General features: G+C 42.1%; 1 protein-coding gene across 1 annotated transcript in view; it reads right to left on the reverse strand.

The window, feature by feature from the left end:
* The window catches only part of TIMM50 (translocase of inner mitochondrial membrane 50), a 47,719-nt gene that overhangs the window by 16,409 nt on the left and 8,714 nt on the right, over nucleotides 1-22,596 (reverse strand). The window contains exon 4 of the mRNA XM_077479846.1: nucleotides 1,841-1,862. Within this exon, the coding sequence (XP_077335972.1) occupies nucleotides 1,841-1,862 (22 nt within the window). The remainder of the gene's footprint in view (nucleotides 1-1,840; nucleotides 1,863-22,596) is intronic.

Here is a 22,596-nt window from a genome sequence, read left to right on the forward strand (position 1 = left end):
ATGCTCCCAATTTGACATCCAAGTGGATGTATGTCACCAAACTCATACAGTGTGTTTGGGGACCCACACCTCCTATGCAGAAAGAAAAGAATAGAAAAGATAGAATATGCTAGTCATGAATGTCTAAATCAGGTCTTAGCCCACAGACTGAACAAGAAAAAAAAAAAATTGAGTCAAATTCCCCCAACCACACTAAACATGGATGAAGTAACCTACGCTGTCAGCTACTATATTCAGCACCCGCAGCTACCTGGGCACAGTGGCACTACATCTGATTGGATGGTGTCATGCAGTCACTTTTTGGCTGATGTTTCACCCAGGTGCTGATTTTTAAATGGCGATACTTGCAGGGCCACCCACAACTCGAATTTCAGGAATCAGATGAAATTTAAGGCCGTCTATCGCCAGCATAGAAGAAATTTAATTGGTTAGTATCATTTTCCTTTTCTTATCAAATAAATTGGGGACAGTCCTGAGCCATGAACTATCAAGATATTTTTATCACATGAAAGACACTCAAGTTAATGTTAATGACTTCAGTTACTTTACTCTAATATACTATACTAGTGTTCTAACATTCACAACAGACATTTTGACAAATTTAAGCAACTTCCGCTGCTCCCATTCAATTACCATGCAGGATTACATTATACTGGGAAAATGTCCTCTATGCTGACATAGTTGTGGTTCTAACAAAAAGTCTATTGAAAGGGACCCTTTCAAAACATTACAGTGCAATGCATAGTACACGTCACAGAAACAAACATTAGTGCAGAGGATGTTGCCCTGTGTATTCACTTGCTACTGAAGCCTAAAGTTGGCCATAGATGGATTGAAACTCTTGTCTGATCCCTGCTGAACAGGCATCACACAAATTTCAATCCATGTATAGGTGGTCCTGCTCGACACCACCTACTCTAAGGCCTGGTTCACACCTATGCGGTTTTTGGTGCTTTTTGTACAAAAAAAATGCACTACAGTTCATTTAACATGGTTTCCTATGAGACCGGTTCACAACTATGCTTTTTTTCAGTCACACACAAAAATGTATAACTGCTTTTTTTGGTTCAACAGACATCAATGGAGAAACTGCAGAAAAGCATGTAGTGCATTTTTGCCAAGATTTGCAGTTTACCTGCCCGACAACAAATTTGCCCCAAAAAAAACAAACAAAACCCAAAGAAGCATAAAAAAAAAAAAAAAAAAAAAAAAAAAAGCACATGTGCAAAACATACAGCAAAAAGCACTGCTGGAAACGTTCAAAAGCAAACTGCATAGGTGTGAACTGAGCCTATCAATTTGTGTTGAATGGAAACGTAAAAAATAAAAATCTCAGCGGCTTCAGCCAATAGACTACTGCCACTGATCAGTGTATTCTGACAGTAGAGGAACAATGCGGTTGATTTACTAGAACTAGAGAGTCCAACATCTGGTGCAGCTGTGCATGTTAGCCATCAGCTTGTTCAATTAAGCTTTTACAATAAAACCTGGAAGCTGGTTGGTTTCCATGCAGATCTGCACCAAATTTTCCACTTTCCGTTTTTAGTAAGTCAACTCCAGTGTCTCAGGGGAGGATTCTTCTATCCACCTGGCTTGTGTGGATGGAGAAAGTGTTTTTTTTTTTTTTACCCCCCCCAATCCGTCCATTGGCTGATCTAAAAAAATAAATAAAAATAAAAAAAGTAATCTATACGGCCTGATCACGGTTTTCTCCAACTTCTCTCTATACAAATACAGACAGCTTTGTGCCTAGTATGAAATACACAGCAAGATGAAAGCAGGAACATGGATATTTTATACTGAAAACAGACAGACCATGGATGTTTTTTTTTTAACTCACCATTGTCAAACTCATCTGGTATCTGAAAAAAAAAAAAAGAAGAAGTTTTTTTTTTTTTTTTATAAAAAAGGATAAAAATCAAATATTTATATTTTATATGTATATTATAGAGCTCAGCACTAGCAACTTGGATGTTTTAGGCTAATTTTACCAACACATACATCTATATTCATCTACTATAGATAAAAATGGCTGCCTGCTGTTTGTTTCCAGATGTATCATATGGTAGAACAAATTATATCATATAAACATTTTAGCAAGGAGTCTAAAACCTAGAAAAATAAGTCGCATATCTTCATAAAGCTTATGGAGCACCACATGGGGTGCCTAAATCACGGACCCTTACTTACAAATCTCAACTTCAGTAGAGGAAGTCATGCTCCTTTGACTTTGGATTCCGCATATGCAATCCCAAACACACAAGCCTTTGTTTTTTTTGTTCATTTTTATTTAAGGTGGTGTGCTACAGATGTAATGAAATAGTAACTTTCAGGGAATGAAAGGTAAAAACAAGTAGCAGCATTAAGAACTTAGATTGTTACATAATATGAAAGAACCCTCTGGTCAGGTCATACGCGAGCTAACCACACAGAGAATCTCTCTGTGCTCCAGAGGTAACTACCCAGTCACGAGGAAGGGGGGAGTCCGATGTGTGGTGTCCAATGGAGGTCTGTGCACACCCATTTTTGGTTAAATACGTACGAGAGAGAGGAGAAGCCAAAAAAGTGTGAGAATAAAAAGGGAAAGAAAGAAAACAAGGAAAAAAAAAAAAGAAGTAGTAGTAGTAGTAGAAGAGAGAAGGGGAGTGAGGCTGGCTAACTTAATTCCGAATGTTATGGTCACTCAGATCGGGCCTGGCGATCCTCAAACGAAGGTCCTGGTTAGGACACGGTAATAGCATTTTGTCCCCATCTGTTGCATTGCCACCCTGTCATATGTGCTTCAAATGTATTCAAATAGTTTGGCCGTTTTAATGCCCATTACCCAGGTGCGGTCAGTCCACTGTTGCCATGAGCAGGAAACCAACCCTGAGAAATGCCATTTCAGCCATCGCTGGCATGCATGTACACAGGAAGTGGCTGCAGGCAAACGGCAGCATGGAAGAAAAAAAAAAAAAAAAAAAAAAAAAGTACAGTATTTAAAAATGTGCAATTGTTTACGATATACAGTGCTTTGCCAAACTAGGTGTCATTCAGTAAAGGTTTCCATCTAAACCAAGGAGCTGAATTATGCATAGTGTATTACAGCTATAGATCACAACTGCCAGAAAGCAGCCGTTTTCACCTCTATAGGCTCATATCATGTTCATTCAGATGGACAGAAGTGGGTTTACACCAACTCCAGGACAAAAGAAGTTATACACAATGCGTGAAAAGGAAGGACATCTGATAAGTGTGCTGCTAAACACACAATAAACATCAAAGACAAAAGAGCGCCTGCCATCTGCACACCTAGGAGTGTGCCAGAACTTGGTGACAAGTGGGCCAGTCACAGCAAGGTGATACACCATGCATATCAAAGGCCAGGAGAGGAAGCCGAGGTGTCAACAGGATGCAAGTGTATCTCAGACATGAAAGGCTCCTTGCTGTATACATCTGTATGATCCGGACTACCTGGAAGAAGGTGTGACTACCCAAGTGTGCTTTCATACGGCCTTCCACAAGCAGCAGCAGCGATAAGGGTCCCGGTACTTGTACGTGACTGCAGTTCCCGCAAACTATCACACTGATTTTGAGGGGGAAAGCAAATTAGTAAAAAGTGGACAGTGCTAAATGATGGAAATAATAAGTCGTCCCCCCCCCCCCCCCCCCCCCACTCAATTAGCTCCACTGCATTTCAGTGATACTAAATCAGATCTCTACTTCTCAATCCAATTTTACCAATTCAGCCATTCTAGAGACTGCAAGTTACTTAAAAGAAAAAATAAAAGAAAAATAAACAAACAAAATACCCACGTTAAAAGTAGATCTAATCCCAAAATTCGTATATCAAACTTTAACCACTTCCAGCCCAAGCCAATTCTGACACTTTGCTCCTATATGTAAAAAAACAATTTTTTTGCTATGAAAATGATTACTATTGTATATGTTTTTTTTTTTTTTTATTTTTTTTAAGCAGAGACCCGGAGGAATAAAATGGCAGTCGTTGCAACTTTTTATGCCATGCGGTATTTGCACATCAACTTTGAAAAAAAAAAAGAAAACACACACGGTTTCATTAATTAAAAAAAGACAAACACTAAAGTTAGCCCAAATTTTTTGTACAATATGAAAGATGATGTTACACTGAGTAAATCGATACAAAACATGTCATGCTTTAAAATTGCACACACTCGTGGAATGGCGCCAAATTTCAGTACTTATTTTTATTTTTTATTTTTTTTACAGGTTTGCCATTTAGAGTTCCAGATGAGGTCTTGTGCTAGAATTATTGCTCTTGCTCCAACATTCACGGCGATACCCACATGTGTGTGTGTGTGTGTGTGGGGGGGGGCGCACATAAAAAGTTATTTTTACATTTCCCTGAAAAAAATAAATAAAAATGTGATCACTTTTATTCCCATTACAAAGAATGTAAACATCCTTTGTAATAGGGCATGACAGGTCCTCTTTACACAGAGCTATCTGGGGGTCTACAAGACCTCGCATATCTCCTCCAGGCTGGAAAGCCGGAGATAAAAACAAACAATCTCTGCCTTTCCAGCTAAAAACACGGCAGTGTTTACATCTGCCAATCCCAGAAGGGACATCATCACATCATGCCTGGCCTCTGACGGTCATAGAGATGGCTGGGGGGGGGGGGGGGGGGGGGGGGCACTTCTGGTCCTCGGTCAGCTCTAAGTTAAACTTCCGCCGCCAACCAATTTATTCTCCAGCTCGCCAATCGCCCATTAAAGCAATCAAGCGGCTGAACAGCATCATTCAGGTATCCCCACTCAATGTCCAGTATGTCAAATGACGCGCTATGGGTGGGAAGTGGTTAATATGATATTGTGATTTCAAAAGTTGGTTTCACTTTTTAAATCTAAAGCTATCAAAATAATATTTGGTGATCCTACCATGAAGGTCCTTGTTCAGGTACTTCCCACTATAGGATGACAACTGTCTCCTAATTGGGATCCTGCACAAGTTCAAAAAGGTGGAAAAAACAAAAGCCATCACAACCTTTCAGCCCTTTACCTCTGGAGGAACCCCTGAAATAATTTTCAGGTCCATGGGAACCCTAAATAAAACCAATTCTTCTGGGGACAATGCCCCAGTAGGATGAATGTCACCCTTACAGGCAGTTAAAAAGATAAATGGTTATGTCAAGTAGAGTCAGCCCTAAAACTATGCAGGCATCATCAGATGGGTGATCACCAAAGGCTCAAGAAATCCTTAGCACCCTCTGGTGGAGAAAGGTGGTACTAACATGCTGTAGTAATGCAAGCAGTACACAAACATGCATTACGTGAACTACAATGCTCTATGGCAGGGATCTTCAAACTACGGCCCTCCAGCTGTTGCGGAACTACACGTCCCATGAGGCATTGTAAAAATGACATTCACAGACATGACAAGGCATGATGGGAATTGTTGTTCCTGAACAACTGGAGGGCCATAGTTTAACCACTTGGGTACCGCGCTATTGCAAAATGACGGCAATAGCGCGGACCCACATTTTCGGGACTACGTCTATTGACGTAGTCCCGGTTACGAGCGGCCTGCGCGCCCCCTGAGGGGCGCGCGCGGCGCGCTCTGTGATCGGCGAGTCCGTGAGACTCGCCTGATCACCGATCCGTGTAAGGGGTCGATCCCGACCCCTTATCACGTGATCAGCTGTCAGCCAATGACAGCTGATCATGTGATAAAACGGAGCCGGTAATCGGCTAGTATTCCTCCTCGCGCTGACAGCGCGAGGAGAAAAAAAAAAAGCCGATGCCGGCGGCCGTGTTCGGGACATCAGTCCCGATCACGGCCAGAAATTTAAAACGGACACCTGCCCCCTGCCAGTGCCCACCTGCCACCCGCAGTGCCATCCTGAAATAAAGTAAGTGCCCCCCTGTCAGTGCCACCCAGCAGTGCCCACAGTGCCACCCAGCAGTGCCCACAGTGCCACCCAGCAGTGCCCACAGTGCCACCCAACAGTGCCACCCAGCAGTGCCACCCACAGTGCCACCAAAATCTGCCTCAAAGGTGCTGCACCCCAGTGCCGCCCATCAGTGCCCAGCAGTGCCGCCCATCAGTGCCCAGCAGTGCCGCCCATCAGTGCCCAGCAGTGCCACCTATCAGAGCCACCTATCAGTGCCCATCAGTCCCATCTATCTGTGGTACCTATCAGTGCCCATCCGTGCCACCCATCCGTGCCACTTATCCGTGCCACCCATCCGTGCCATCTTATCTGTGCCCATCTTTGCCCATCAGTGCCGCCTTATCTGTGCCTATTAGTGCCGCCTTAACTATGCCTATCAGTGCCCACCAGTGCAGCCCATCAGTGCCCACCAATGCAGCCCATCAGTGCCCACCAATGCAGCCCATCAGTGCCCACCAATGCAGCCCATCAGTGCCCACCAATGCAGCCCATCAGTGCCCACCAATGCAGCCTATCAGTGCCGCCTAATCAGCGCACTTCAATGAAGGAGAAAAATGACCCGTTTGCAAAATTTTATAACAAACTATTAAAACATGATTTTATTTTTTTATTTTTTTGCATCTTTTTTTGTTTGTTTAGCAAAAAATAAAACTCCGAGCTGTAACTAAATACCACCAAAAGAAAGCTCTATTTGTGGGAAAAAAATGATAAAAATTTCATTTGGGTACAGTGTTGTATGCCCGCGCAATTGTCATTCAAAGTGCATCAGCGCTGAAAGCTGAAAATTGGTCTGGGACTGAGGGGGGTTTAAGTGCCCAGTAAGCAAGTGGTTAAAGAACCCTGCTCTATGGCAATGCACTGATGTTGCAATGTGCTGCAACAAGCAGTAGTGCATTGCGTTACAAAAGAAGAGTCATGTCCAATCCTTGGCATGCAAGGCCACGTTAGCAGTCCATTCACTGTAATTTAATGCGATGCAATGCACATTAACATGCAGCACAACACAAAAAACTGTTTAACTTACTACAAAGATAATGGGCCCTGAAGTGTCTCTAAACCTGTCAATCTACTTCTCTTATTCGCTCCCTTTTGACCTGTTAAATACTCCATTGAAAGCATTTTGTTATAACCGGTTTGAGAAATGCCATAAATACCCAACAACCACTTCCGTTACTCTGAGTAGACTCTTAAGCCGCGTACACACGGGCGGACTGTCTGGCCAACTAAGTCTGTCAGACAATCCGACAGACAGTCCGTCCTACTTTTGAATGAACGGACTTGACCACACACGATGAACAGACAGTCCGTTTGAAAGCTTGCGCGATGACGTGTACAGCACGTACGACGGGACTAGAAATAGGAAGTCCAATACACAGCAATGCAACCTTTCGCCGTGTAAATCCTTTCTGAGCATGCGCCATACTTAGTCCGTCCAACTTGCCTACTCACGAGCGGACTGTCCGCTGAAACCAAGTTTGGACAGACAATATTACGGAAATTCCGAAAGACTTAGTCCGCCAGACAGTCCGCTGAAAAAGTCCGCTGAAGCCCACACACGAGCGGACTGTCCGCTGAAATGTGTTTCAGCGGACTAAGTTGGACAGACAGTCCGCCCGTGTGTACGCGGCCTTAGAATCTACATTGTTCTCAGTTATCCAAGGAACACAGAACCATGCCTTTCCATAATATGGACAATAGCAGAGAGGCAATGTCCTGTTGTCCGAATAGTTTATGGTGGATACTTGTGCCAAGGTGGCTTCATGCTGAGCAGACACATGCTTTCCCATTAAGCTCCTGTCAGTAAGCCTCATGATACTAAAGTCACTTTAGGTGAGCCCAAACAGCAAGTCAAGTCAGCCATAGATGGATCGAAGTTCCCCCAGTTCAGCAGGGACTGCCTGAATCTCGATCCATCTATGGGCAGGTTTGGTTGTACAGAAGTCAATGTCTCGATCAACTCCTGTACATCCCACCTGTCTTTTTTCATTTGATTAGTGCTGACGGATAAAATATCAGCATTCTTTTAAAGCCCAGTGCGGGTGGAACCAAAGCAGATGTAAGCGCAGTCTCTAAAAATCTCATGAAAGCTTTTAAACATCAATACAATTTCAAAACTAAAATTTCAATCTTCTTAGATCTGCAGCGCCATTAAAAAAAATATATATGATGATCCTGCCATTAAGGACCTTGTTCAGGCATTGTTATAGGATGACAACACTGTCTTCATCTCCCAACAGTGCCCCTGCATTGTCACCCTGTGACATCCAAAAGGAGGTGTAAACTGGCCACTTCAACATACATAACACAGGCAATAATCGATTGCTGTCATTATCAGTAAACATGCCCTGAGAAATGCCATGCAGCCATCACTAGGGCGCATAAAGTCAAGAAAAAGGCTGCAAAAAAATCATCAGCACTGAGAACCAAAATAGGTTGAATGGGGAAAAAAGGGAAATCGGTATTACAGTTGTATATGATATACAGAGCTTTCGTAAACAAATTGCACTTACTGAAGATGTAAACCCTAAAGTAATGAAGTGATGAACATTGTTATATATCAGACTCTATAACCTGGGGACACAATACATTGTCCAAAGTTGCAAATGTTTCATGCTCAGTGACTGATCATGGGAATTCTAAGATCAGTTATGCCCTGTATAATGCAGGCTTTACCTGTCTGGCACTCCGGCTGTGTCGTATAATATCACAGAATGTACAAGGGATAACAACAATTAGTATGACTAATGAGCTCATTAAAAAGTCTCAGAGGAGATTTATATATAGTTTACGGCACACAAAAGTCCTAGCACCAGAGTACAGTGCCATGTTATCCATTAATAATAGAGAAGAGAAGAATTAATGCAATTTCATTATTTAACTAAATGCACAGACTTAAAATGAATGCTTTAAAAGCTGGAAGGATTTCATCTATTCAGTTATCCCATAAATTCTATCATAATTCTACTTTTACTACACGTGCGTCTTCCAAGTGTAGAAATTCAACCTTAGGGCCAACCCCGAGTACTCCAGTGTCACTTCATTTCTCTAATGGCCCTTTGGGTTGCAGGCTTCAAAGCACATCAAATGGGCAATTGACGTACAGTTAGGCTGAAAGCTTCCTCTTCACATACTATTCTTAATAATAAAAAGGACTATACTGTTCTCCCACTTCATTCTTACATCCTCATTGCCATCAAAGCCGAATGGGAGGAAGTGGTCTGTCGGCTGATGTCTCATGAAAAGAGTGAGGCCTCTAATGATGGCCTGGACACACTTGGCACCTCCCTGTGAAAGGGAGCCAGATCATGGGAATATGTGGCTTTTCCAGAGCTTTAGATTTAAAAGCTCAGACTTCCCCGGAAGGAAATCTCACACTACAGACACCAAAATGACACAAGGTGATCATTGGGTGACTATCCCAGTGTCAGCTGGCACCACCAGATAGCCACAGAATTCTGACCAGCTTGGGGATATGGCAATTGGCTGTACTGGGTCCTTCTGGATGCTGTGCAAATAGTTACTGAGCTGCTGAACCTCATCAATGTGAATTAGACCATCTCTTCTAATTTTCCCATCATATCCTCTCACTTACTTCATGCTCTAACCAAGCCAGGATAAAAGGGGAGTGACAGAGCCTCCAAAAACACTTTGGCCATTTACCTACACCTTAATATAAAACAATTAAAACTACCGCTGCACCGATACTGGTGCCGATACTAAGCATTTGTAGGAGTACTTGTACTCGTGAAAATCCACCGATACTAAAACCAATATCTTTAGATGCAATTCAGGTGTGAATTGTTAAAGTGTATGATATTGGAAATAGCACCTGAACAGAGTTTCTCTTTCTGAAATCACGCTGCAGTCGGCCCGTACAAATGTGAGCCGTCCCAAAAAATAAAGCTTTTTGGTTCATATGTCATGCGAATCTGATACGATTCAAAACGCATCCAATTTTTATACATGTAAAAGAGGCCTGAAAATAGGGATTGGTAATTGGTATCGGGGAGTACTTGAGGAAAAGTATCGGCACTTGTACTTGGTCTTAAACTGGTATCGGTGTATCCCTAATTAATACTTGTGGATTCGTGCGTCCACCTGCTATTTTTTTATATGTCTCAGAATGGAGGAAGGGTGGGCGCCCCCAAGAATATGTTTGCCCAGAGCCCAATCAATAGCAAAGATGGCCCTACACTGATGTGATGTTCTCTGGGTCCTCCAGATAGGGGCACCCCATTTTATGAGAGAAGCTAAAGAGCTAGTGCGTTCTATACACTAAACTGGTCTTCCACAATCACGAGACATCAATTATGGAAGAGCTCAACATGAGGAACCCTTGAAATAACTTTCCAGTCTATACTATATCTACCACTCACAATACATTAGTGTGACGGTCAGAGGAAAGAATGCTCCTTACACTTGTGGTCATTGGGAAGAATTACCCCCTTACAAAAAAAAAAGTTCATTGGTGTCAGCGGGAATTTATCAGAGATGGTGAAACTGCTTAAAACCCCTTGAAGCCTCTGGAGAAATCCTGGTTGAGAAACCCTGATCTAGCATATCGCACAAACACATTCAGATCTTTCTGGGTGACTTACAGTGCCTTGAAAAAGTATTTATACCTCTTGAAATTTTCTACATTTTGTCATGTTATAACCAAAAACATAAAAGTATTTTATTTGGTGTTAATATTTTTTGTGTGATAGGCCAACACAAAGTGGCACATAATTGTAAAGTAAAAGTAGAAGAAAAAATGATAAATGGTTTTCCAAATAAATATCTGAAAAGTGAGGTACATTTGTATTCAGCTCCCTTTACACCAATACCCCTAACTAAAATCTAGTGGAGCCAATTACCTTCAGAAGTCACCTATTGTAAGTATGCCTGTGTGTAATTTAATCTTTTGTTAGAGAAGCTTAGTGAAAAAACAGAAACATGAAGGACAAGGAACACATCAGACAGGTCAGAGATATAGGGGGGGCACCCTGTTTTGAGGGTGTCTCGAAGTAGGTCGCTTGTCTGCTGTGGGTTGGGAGTTCCAGGGGTGAGTCATGATCCTCTACTGTCTTTCTAATGAATTTTTGATGTATTGATTATTAATTTTGGTTATAGATTGTATTTCATTTTCTTTCTCTTTAAATCTTATTAATATCGTGTATGGTATTATTAAATATCTATATTTCTGTATTAGATTTATAAAGTGACGTTCCCTGAGGAAGCGGTGTTCTTAGTGCCGCGAAACCGGTCGGATTTATGCGTCATCTCTGTACTTCCGTAAAAAAAAACCTTGTGTTTAGAAATGTTAAGACCATGTTTTTGAACTTATTTTGTCCTTTGATGGGATTGAATATAATGTGGTTCTGTAACACTAATGTCTATGTATTACCTTTTATATGGATCGAATTATAATAAAATGTAATTGAATTTTAATGATTGTTTCAATTTAATTTGATACCGCAATAGTCCCCGTTCCCACTGAACTAATAGGAAACTCAATTCTAGAGTTTTTTCCTCTTAGTTTTTCTGAGCTATATGCCCAGTTTTTCTTCATACATACTAATTGGGACGATGGTATCTCGGTGATTTTAGAGGCTATCTATTATCTATAGGTCAGAGATAAAGTTGTGGAGAAGTTTAAAGCAGGGTTAGGTTATATATATAATCTCTAGCTTTGAACATCTCTTAGAGCACTGTTCAAATCCGTCATTTGAAAATGAAAAAAGTATGGCACAATTGCAAACCTACCAAGACAGCCTGATTGCATACAAATTGAAACTCCTAAGGTTTGACCTCATATTATATGGTTTTGGTAAATCTGAAGGAAAAACTCAGCAGAAAAACTGATAGTGTGTATGGAGTCTGCAAAAGACTTGAGCAGAGGTTCACGACCCTAAACATACAGCCCAAGCTGCAATGGAAGGTTTTAGATCAAAGTATATTCATGTGTTAGCCCTTGTACACACGGTCGGAGAATCCGTCGGAATGTGTCCTATCGGAAGGTGTCGTCAGATAATCCGACTGTGTGTGGTATGCATCGGACTGATTCCTTCGGAATATCCGTCGGACCCAATTTTCCAACATGTTGGAAATATTTCCCGACCAACTGGGCCGATTGGACATACTCCGATCATGTGTAGAGAATTTTGATCGGACCAAGTGCCACGCATGCCAAGATCAAATTCCTACATCAAAGCTATTGGCTACTAGCCTGAATGTAGTCCCATCGTAATGAAATTACGTCATCACGTTCTGAAATATCGGATTTTTCGCTAACTTTGTCTGACCGTGTGTATGCAACAGTTTCGGACAAGATCCGACGGGCAAAATCCGACGGATTTGGTTGTGGAAATCTCCGACTGTGTGTAGAGGGGCTTAGAATTGCCCAGTCAAAGCCTAGACCTAAATCCAATTGAGAATTTGTGGCAAGACTTGAAACTTTCTGTTCAGATGCTCGCCATCCAATCTGGACAGAGCTTGAGCTATTTTGCAACGAAGAATGGACAAAAATGTCACACTAGATGTGCAAAGCTGGTAGAGACATCTCCAAAAAGACTTGCAGCTGTAATTGCAGCGATAGGTGGTTCTACAAATTATTGACTAGATTTTAGTTAGGGGTACCAGAGTAAAAGGGGGCTGAATACAAATGCACACCACACTTTTCAGATCTTTATTTGTAAAAAATAAAATAAAAAAAATTGTTAAACCATTTATCATTTTCTTTCCATGTCACAATTTTGTGCCATGCCACTTTGTGTTTGTTCTATCACATAAAATCACAGTAAAAGACATTTGACATTTTTTGGTTGCAACATGACAAAATGTGGAAAATTTCAAGGGGTATGAATACTTTTTCAAGGCACTGCATCTTCTCCTGGAGAAAGGGCAGTGCTGTCCTGTGCTTGTGGATTTTTTTTTATTTATTACACAATAAACATGGATGCCATTTATTTATCCACTGCAGACTCCCGAGGGCCAGTTCTCGAGCCACAGGAATCCTGGCTAGTGCCAACCACAGGGCGCAGGCCAACCCTAAAGTGGCTTTCTGGTACAGACACACAAGTCACAGTAAGTAACAAAATTTACAACAAAAGTACGAGTCTTCACAGAGTTTAGTGCCCGAAAGGAAACATGCTTTTAGGGGCTTGAAATAAGGCTTCGTTATTCGTTTATAAACACTCAGTGTGTGCAACCAGCTGGTACATGCTGATTTCATCTTGCACCTTCGCAAGATAATTGGCTCTCATTACTTCTACCCCCTAAAGGCACGTTTCATTGTGGGCACTGTGTGCAGTGCAGTTTTGTAATGGAAAGACATTCTTTCACCCACCCAGGCATGGGTACAAAACAAAATCTAGATTAAAAGGATTTTATAATTGTACCACTTCTGAAGTCACATCTACTGAAATCCCCATGCAGTTGGGGCTGTGTCGGCCAAACCACATAGGACATACAAGCCCGTTTCGGCAGACAAAGAAGTGATACTTAAAATGTATGAATTCTCTTCCCCAGTTGCAAGTCATAATACAACACAATTACACCTAATGATTACAGAACAAGTACTGAAGACTAAACAAGGAGGGAATTCCCTGGACAGGCAGAGCTGTGTTGGATGAACAAATTGGATACCCCGTCTCCTAAAGGCATCAAAAGTTGACTGTAATCTGTTTACTTTTTCATCATAGTCTGGCGGATACATATTCTATAACAGCTTTTTGCTATTATGGCTCAAATTTTGTACTACATGGCCTTAAAATGATCGAGATTTGTGTAATATTCTGTATATGCTTTTTAATTTATTTAGACCCCTTTCACAATGAGGTGGTTTTCAAGCGGTTTAGCGCTAGAAATAGCATCTGTAAAGCACCTGAAAACCGCCTCCTATTAAAGTGGAAGTAAACCCATCGATTTAAACAGTAAAAAAAAAAAAAAAAAAAAAAGGCATGCTGGGAATGCTAACTGCACATTGGCTGAGAGCACAGCCAAACTATCAAACCATCCAATGGCTGGTGTCATAACGAATCACATGTGCAGCACCATAGCAGTTGAAGATTAAACAGAGGCAAAGATGGCAGCTTCCTTGGCTGAAAAAAAATAGGGGAGTTTACTTCCACTTTAATTTCAGATGTGACTTTTCACACTGGGGCGGTGCGCTTGTGGGACGTTAAGAAAAGTCCTGCAAGCAGCAGCTTTTGGGGCAGTTTGGGAGCGCTGTATTTAGCCCTCCCAAAACTCCCTGCCCATTGAAATTAACGGGCAGCACTTCCAAAGCGCCACAACACGAGCACTTTTAACCCCTTCTTTGGGGTTAAAAGCGCCCAGCTAGTGTCCGAAAAGCGCCACTTAAACAGTCCTGCTAAAACGAGCTGCGCTTTAGCTCCAACGCGGCCCCAGTGTAAAATGGGTCTTAGAGTTTGTATGTTCATTGTTTGTTTTAGGCCTTTTACTTCCCACTGCCAGTATCACTGCCACCTCCAAATATATAAAGAAGCGCAAGCACGCAGAGATTTTTCTTCAACCAGCAAGTTGAATTTTTCTGCATCCACACAAGCAATGTGGATACAGGGATCTCCCCCGCTGTGCTAGATTGTCTTCTGTTGAACAGACAGGGCCACACACCTACCAAAAATCATCCAGATAAATAGGAACCAGCTGAATTTCGAAAAGTGTATACCCAGCTTTATACCCCGTACATACAACTGGACTTTTCGGCGGACTAAGTCCGACGGTCTTCCCGACGGATTTTCAGCGGAGGTCCGACAGACTTTCTGAATGAGCTGACTTGCATACACGCGAACGGATTTTCCGTCAGACTAGGTCCGACAGACTTTCAAAATGAATGGACTTGCCCGTCCGTTCATTTTGAACGTGACTCTAGGTACGATGGGACTAGAAAGGGAAGTTAATCTTGCAGCTTTCATCGGCGAGATTGACACCTTGCGAGCCCAATTGCCTGGTATGGATGGGGTCCTCCCCAAAATCTTTATCAGACCCTTAACCGAGCACGCAGCCCGGCCAGTCAGGAAAGGTGGTGGGGACAAGCGAGCCCCCCCCTGAACCAGGCCGCATGCCCTCAACATGGGGGGTGGGTGCTTTGGGGAAGAGGGCACCCTGCGGCCCCCCACACCAAAGCACCTTGTCCACATGTTGATGAGGACAAAGGCCTCTTCCTGACAAGCTTATCGGAATCCGGGAGCCCCTTTATTAAGGGGGCCCCCAGATCCCGGCCCACCACCCTATGTGAATAAGTATAGGGTATATCGTACCCCTACCCATTCTCCTGGGGAAAAAAAAAGTGTCAATAAAAAAACCCAAAACAAACAAACACTACACAGGTTTTTAAAGTAGTTTATTATGCAGCTCCGGGGGGGGGGGGGTCTTCTTCCGGGCTCCTCCGCTATCTTCTGCCGCTCTTTTTCTAGCGGTGGCCCGGCTTTCTCTGTCGTCGCCGCCTTCTTCCGATGTTGACACAACACTCTCTCCCGCTGTAGTGCAGTGGACATGGTGTGGGGCGACTTATATAGGCACAAGGGACAGAGTCACTGGGTGACATCACCCGGTGACCCCACCCCTAATGCCTATATAAGTCGCCGCACACTGTGTCCACGACATTACAGCTGGAAAGAGCGTTGTGTCAACAATCGGAAGAACAGAAGAAGGAAGAAAGGAGGAGAAGAGAGGAGAAGGAGGGAGGAGGCGGCGGAGAAAGCCAGGCCACCGCTAGCAAAAGAGCAGAAGATAGCGGAGGAGCCCGGGAGAAGAACCGGAAAGCATGTAGAAGTCGGAAGAAGACCCCCGAAGCTGCATAATAAAATACTTTAAAAACCGGTGTAGTGTTTTTTTTTTTAGACACTTTTTCCCCCAGGTGAATGGGTAGGGGTACAGTACCCCATACTTATTCACATAGGGTGGCGGGCCGGGATATGGGCCCCCCCCCTTATTAAAAGGGGGCTCCCGGATTCCGATAAGCCCCCCCACCCGCAGACCCCGACAACCAACGGCCAGGGTTGTCGGGAAGAGGCCCTTGTCCCCATCAACATGGGGACAAGGTGCTTTAGGGTGGGGGGGCCGCAGGGTGCCCCCCCTTCCCCAACGCACCCACCCCCCATGTTGAGGCTCGCTCGCTCATCCCCACCCCCTTTCCTGACCGACCGTGTGCTCGGATAAGGGTCTGGTATGGATTTGGGGGCCCCCCCCCCACGCAGTTTTTCTGCGTAGGGGGTTCCCCTTAAAATCCATACCAGACCTAAGGACCTGGTGTACAGTACCCTGTAGTCGAGAACCAGCGTGATAGGATCGCGCTGGAAACAAACATTCTTGCAGACAGGTGCTGTAGCTGCCCTTGCATTGTATTTGGTCTGTCGAATCAGCATACAGATGAACGGGCTTCCCGATAGGAACTTGGTCCGGTGGACCAAGATTTTAAACGTTCTATTTCTAGGTCCGTCTGACTTTTGGGAAGAAAAAGTCAGATGGAGCCCACACACGATCGAATTAGCCGACGGATTCTGGTCCGCCGGACCAAGTCTGCCAGAGAGTCCAATCGTGTGTACGTGGCATTAGACTCCCTTGTGAAGGCTCGTACTTATAGTGTGCATTCTATCACCTGGTGTGACTTGAGCCAGTGTGCTTTCACCAGACCACATCTTGGGGTTGGCAGCCCTAGTGTCCTACCCAGTGGCTGGTGGAACTCAAACCCTTGAGAAAGGGGTGTTTGTACATCGCAAAATGTTGGGCTTCTAGGCCTCACTTTCTACCTGACCGTTTTGCTACTTGGTAAATCCTTGTGCATCTTTTCACATTGTCTTTGTCAGTTTTGAGCCTCAGCCTAGCTGAATATTGTACATTTGTATTTTTTATCTGTCGTTTGGCAAGAGTATATTAGTGTTCTTTGTCAGAAACCCTTTATGACTAGTACAAAAAAAATAAAATAAATGTTTTACATTGATGGGTGTATTTGTTTATTGGAATTGAATTTCCCTTAAACTGGGGATGAAAAAGTACATTGAGCAGACTGGCTGAATAGAACAAGCCTTCAAAATACTCACTTCTCTTTGTGCTTCAACAGAGATAATGCCACCTAAAACTTTGTGGGATTTGGCATTAACGGCTCCGTGTTAATGGGATAATGCTTCCAGAAAACTATTGCTAATTTTTTGGGCAAAATGTATAATCACGCCTGATAAGATTTGTATACAGAGTAGAATATAGTTTCTGCAATTCAATTTACTAAGTGTTCCCAAAATGGTTGTGAAATCAGATTATCCAAAACAAGGGATTACTGCTGAGCCAGCTTTATATAGAACCAATCTCTACTCCAACCATTGAACACATAGCATTTCATCTAAAGAGTGACCTCTGATGGTAAACTTGAAAAGCCGGAAGATATGAAAGAACACCAATACTACTAAATAATAATTATTATGTTGATCTGTAGAATTATAATAATTTTAAAAAATGCATAGAAAGCTCTTGCAGTATGGTCATCAGCTGCTAATAAATGGTTCCAACATACACTGATCAGCCAGAACCACAGACACAGTGGTCCTTTACCTGACCACAGACAGGTAAAGTGAATAACATGGACCGTCTCCTTACATCTCCTTTCCTGACATCTGAAAGTGGGGGAGATATATTAGGCAGTGAGTGAACATGTTGTCCTTGAGGTTGATTTGTTGAAAGCAGAAAAATAAGCAAGTGTAAAGATCTGGTGGACCTGGACAAGGACCAAACTGTAATGCCTACATGACTGGGTCAGAGCAACTCCAAAAATGGCAGCTCTTGTGGGATGTTCCCAGTCTGCACTGTTCAGGACCAACCAAAAGTGGTCCAAGGAAGGAAAACTGGCAAACTGGTGACAGGGTCATTGGCGACCAAGGCTCATTAATGCATGTGGGGTGGGTGGGGAGCAAATGCTGGCCCTTGTAGTCCATTTTAATACAAGAGCTACAGTAGCTCAAATTTCTGAAACAGTTCATGCTGATTCTGAACACAGTCAGAGCACACAGTGCACCACAGTTTGTTGGGTATGGGGCTGCGTAGTCACAGACTGGTCAGGGTGCCCCATTCTGACCCGTGTCCACAGCCAAAAGTGCCTGTAATGGGCACCTGAGCATCAGGACTGGACCATGGAGCAATGGAAGAAGGTGGTCTGGTCTGATAAATTATGTTTTCTTTTACATCACGTTGATGGCTGGGTGCATGTGCATTGCTTACCTGGGGAAGAGACGGCACCAGGATGCACTATGGCAAAAAGCCAGCAGAGACAATGTGATGCTTTGGGAAATGTTCTGCTGGGAAACGTCGGGTCCTGTCATTCATGTGGATGTTACTTGGCACATACCACCTACCTAAACATTGTAGGTGACCATGTACACACCTTCATGGAAAAGGTATTCCCTGATAGCAGTGGTCTCTTTCAGCAGGATAATGTGCCCTTTCACACTGACAAAATGGTTTAAGAATGATTTGAGGAACACAATTACGAGTTTGAGATGTTGACTTGGCCTCCAAAACTTCCAGATCTCAATACAATTGAGCGTCTGTGTGAATTGATGGAAAAACAAGGCTGATCCATGAAGGCCCCTCCTCACAGTTTACAGGACTTAAAATGATGTGCTACTGATGCCTCTGTGCCAGATAACACAGTATACCTGCAGGAGATCTAGTGGTTTTCTTGGCGATTGGTGTAGTGATATATCTTTATACATACAGTTGTGCTCGTACGTTTACAAACCCTGGCAGAATTTAGGATTTCTTGGCCATTTTTCAGAGAATATGAATGACACAAAAACATTTTTCACTCATGGTTCGTGTTTGGCTGAGGCCATTATCAATCAACTGTGTTTACTCTTTTTGAATCATAATGGCAACAGAAAACTACCCAAATGACTCTGATCAAAAGTTTACATACCCTGGTGATAACAGGCACACGAGTTGACACAAAGGGGTTTGAATGGCTATTAAAAATGTAACCATCCTCACCTGTTTGTGTGTAATTAGAGTGTGTGTGTTTGTATAAAAGGTCAATGAGTTTCTGGACTCCTGACAGACCCTTGCATCTTTCATCCAGTGCTGCACTGATGTTTCTGAATTCTGAGTCACGGGGAAAGCAAAAGAATTGTGAAAGGATCTGCGGGAAAAGGTAGTTGAACTGTATAAAACAGGAAAGGGATATAAAAAGATATACAGGGAATTGAGAATGCCAAATCAGCAGTGTTCAAACTAATCAAGAAGTGGAAAATTAGGAGTTCTGCTGCAACCAAATCATGGTCAGGTAGACCAACTAAAATTTCAGCCACAACTGCCAGGAAAATTGTTCGGGATTCAAAGAAAAACCCACAAAAAACTTCAGGTGATATACAGGACTCTTTGAAAACATGTGGTGTGGCTGAAATATCTGTATTTTTTGTTCCGATGATTGGCGAAACACCCAAAGCGATTAGCACCACATCCCAAAAGATATGAAAATAAGTGAGTTGGAAAGTAAGAGGGATTTTTAATGGTGCAAAAATATTTACGAATTTGAGAATATAATCAAAAGGAAATTATGGTTTTACAATTTTTTTAAATTCAAACTTCAAATATAACTTTTTAACTTTGAATTTAATAAAATTGTAAAACCATAATTTCTTTTTGATGGATCGGCCGACATCGCACGCTCTCTGGACAGACAAGTGCCCTTATTAAAAGTCAGCAGCTACAGTGTTTGCAGGTGCTGACTCCCCCCCCCCCCCCCTTTTCCCAAAAAATTGTGACAAAAATTACAAACTGCAAAAAAAAAAAAAAAAAAAAAAAAACTTGCTAGGTCTCTTACTAAATACCTTGGACTGTCTACTTTAATAAAAGGTCTAACTTCCCTATAGACTAAATAATGCTGATTTGGGTTATTTTCAAAGAAATGTAGCAGAATACTACCTAAATTTATGAAGCAACTTTTTTTTTTTTTTTTTTTTACATTTTCAGTCTTTTTTTTATTTTATTTAGCAAATAAGAAAAAACCCAGTGGCAATCAAATACCACCAAAAGAAATCTCTATTTGTGTGAACAAAACGCAAAAAAAAAAAAAAAAAGTTTGGGTACAGTGTTACATGGCCGTGCAATTGTCATTCAAAATGTAACAGCGCTGAATGCTAAAAATTGGATGGGGAGAAAGGGAGTAAAAGCGCCCCGTATTGAAGTGGTTAAAGTGAAAGAAAAAACAAACAAAAAAAAAAAAACCACAAGTTTTGTTCCCAAAACAGAAATTTTACAGAAACATTAGTTCTGGTGACAACCTGGAATTCCTTCCTTTAAGAGTGGTTTCCTCTCACTTCCTGTTTTAGCTATGGGACAGGAAGTGAAGGGAATTATTGCCAATGGGGCAGATTGTAGTAATAAACCCTGTACAGGAATTATAATTCTCCCTCACGCTATCAAAAAAAAAAAAGTTATGCCTTTTGTTCTACTTTATGTCACACTCTGGGATTACTGCCTTCTTATTTCCTTTTTTTTTTTTTAAATCATCGCTGCTATACCCAATATTGCTGGCCACAACACTCTACATGACATGGGGCCAAGGAGAGGATTGTTCCTAGACAAGATAACAAGCAGCCCAATGTTTCCAGCCCATGAATATCTCGCAAATATTGGGTAAAAGGAAAGAACGCCAGAAAAAGGTACTTCACTGACAACACACTCAGATTTAGATTTTTGGTCCTGGGGTAGACTTTAAAGGGTAAAGACAACAGGGGTTATTTACTAAAACTGGAGAGTACAAAATCTGGGCAGTTCTGCATAGAAACCAATCAGTTTCCAGATTTTATTGTCAATGTTTAATTGAGCAAGCTCAAGTTAGAAGTGGACTGGCTACCATGCACAGCTGCGCCAGTTTTAGTAAATACCCCCCAGTGCTTCTTTGAGAGGAGACAGGTGCAGTAATGTTTGTGAGTTGTTTTAAATAGAAAATACCCATTAAAAAAAAAAAAAAAAAAAAAAAGCAAACACACTATAAAAACACAACATGGCTGTAGTAAACTTAGATTTTACATGCAATAAATCCTTTAGTAAATTGGAAAAACACATTTGTGGTTGTTAGGTTATACTATAATTTAGGGAGCTGATGCTTAGATAAAAAGGAATATAAAAACGGGAACTGCAATCAAAGAAAGCCTGCAGCAAGCATTATTTCATTCTGAAGGCATCTCCACTACACTAATGTAAATTAGTATAATTAAAGAAGAATTAATAATATATGGAACATATGGAAACTGATTCATCTATTGTACATAGTAGGGTGAGCAGATGTTGGCAGGCTGACTAGATCACATTAAGATGAACACTGACCTCTAGTGGTATATTTAAAAATTGCAAACATTATTGGCTTGACATTGCAAGGTAAACTGATCCTCAAGTCAGCAAGCTGGTCAAATCAGATTCCTTCGGGTAAAATGTTATGTTCTCGTTACCTGGAATATCTGCGTACTTATTGGTAAAATTGTTTGGAAAACTACACAATCAACAGTGGAACTATAGGCAAAATATAAAATGGCTCATATAGTGCTGTGTTTCACAAACACATCAGTCATCCATACACTATTTTTCTAACCCGTCTTCAAAAGGGTGACAACGCCTTTTTCCCCTGCAGTGAAAATTGCGTTCTGTGGACAGACTTTGAGCAAGTGACAAACAATTTATACCTGTACTCAATTTAATGCTATACATCGGTGGTCATCAACCCTGTGCTCAGGGCCCACCAACAGGCCAGGTTTGCAAGAAAACTGAATTTCATCACAGGTGATATCATTTGCTGCTCAGCGATTGCAATATTCTAGTCTGCATCTCCTCAAGGCAATACATAAAGCCTGGCCTGTTAGTGGGCTATGACCACTGCTATATGATATATGTTCAAAGATGGAGGCTCCCAGATTCGATTTAGGATCCACACTACACGTAATTTTTGTATTTGTTCTGTGAAAAAAACATTTTCATGCGTATCTTAGTTTACGTTTCGGTTCACACTGGGAATCGCATGCAATGCTGTGCGATTTCAGCCCATTCAACATACAGCCTAACAATTTTAAACCACTTCTGATTGGAGGACGAGACGCTCACATTGTGGGGAGACATCGCAGGATCCAGCTCCCACTTCCTTCTGGCGCACCTGCTGCGCTGGAAGGAAGATCACCACCTCCCCCCCCCCCCCGCCCTTTTGGCAATCCTCTGGGACGTGTCATAGGTCCCAAATGATTGTCCGGCCAGCCACGGCGTGGCTCGTGCATGCCCGGCTGTGAAGCCACAGCCAAGCACCCACGATTACAATGCCGGCGCTGCAGAGAGGAGGGGGCTTCATTCCCCCGCATCGCTAGACCTTGGACAGGCAAGTATCTAATTATTAAAAGTCAGCAGCTGCAGTATTTGTAGCTGCTGACTTTACTTTTTTTTTTTAAGTGGAACTCTGCTTTAAGTTGTTAAATAAAGTGGAAAAATAATGGATCCATCTTCCTGATGAACTGGTAATAAAACCGTGTTATGGGGAGAATTTTATTTTTTTTTTTTTTTTTTTTTTTTTTAAAAGATTGCTTTAAATATTAAAAATATCAATTAAATTAAGTTTTTTGGTTTGTAGTGCTCAGATGTAATGTAGTTCTACTTTAAGAATCCCAGAAACTGGAACTGACAAACAGATTCTCAGTCCAGTAAAAAAGAAC

This window comes from Lithobates pipiens, unplaced genomic scaffold (genome assembly GCF_037356315.1).
Source record: "Lithobates pipiens isolate NorthernLeopardFrog02 unplaced genomic scaffold, aLitPip1_a1.2 Scaffold_1, whole genome shotgun sequence".
Taxonomy (NCBI): Eukaryota; Metazoa; Chordata; class Amphibia; order Anura; family Ranidae; genus Lithobates; species Lithobates pipiens.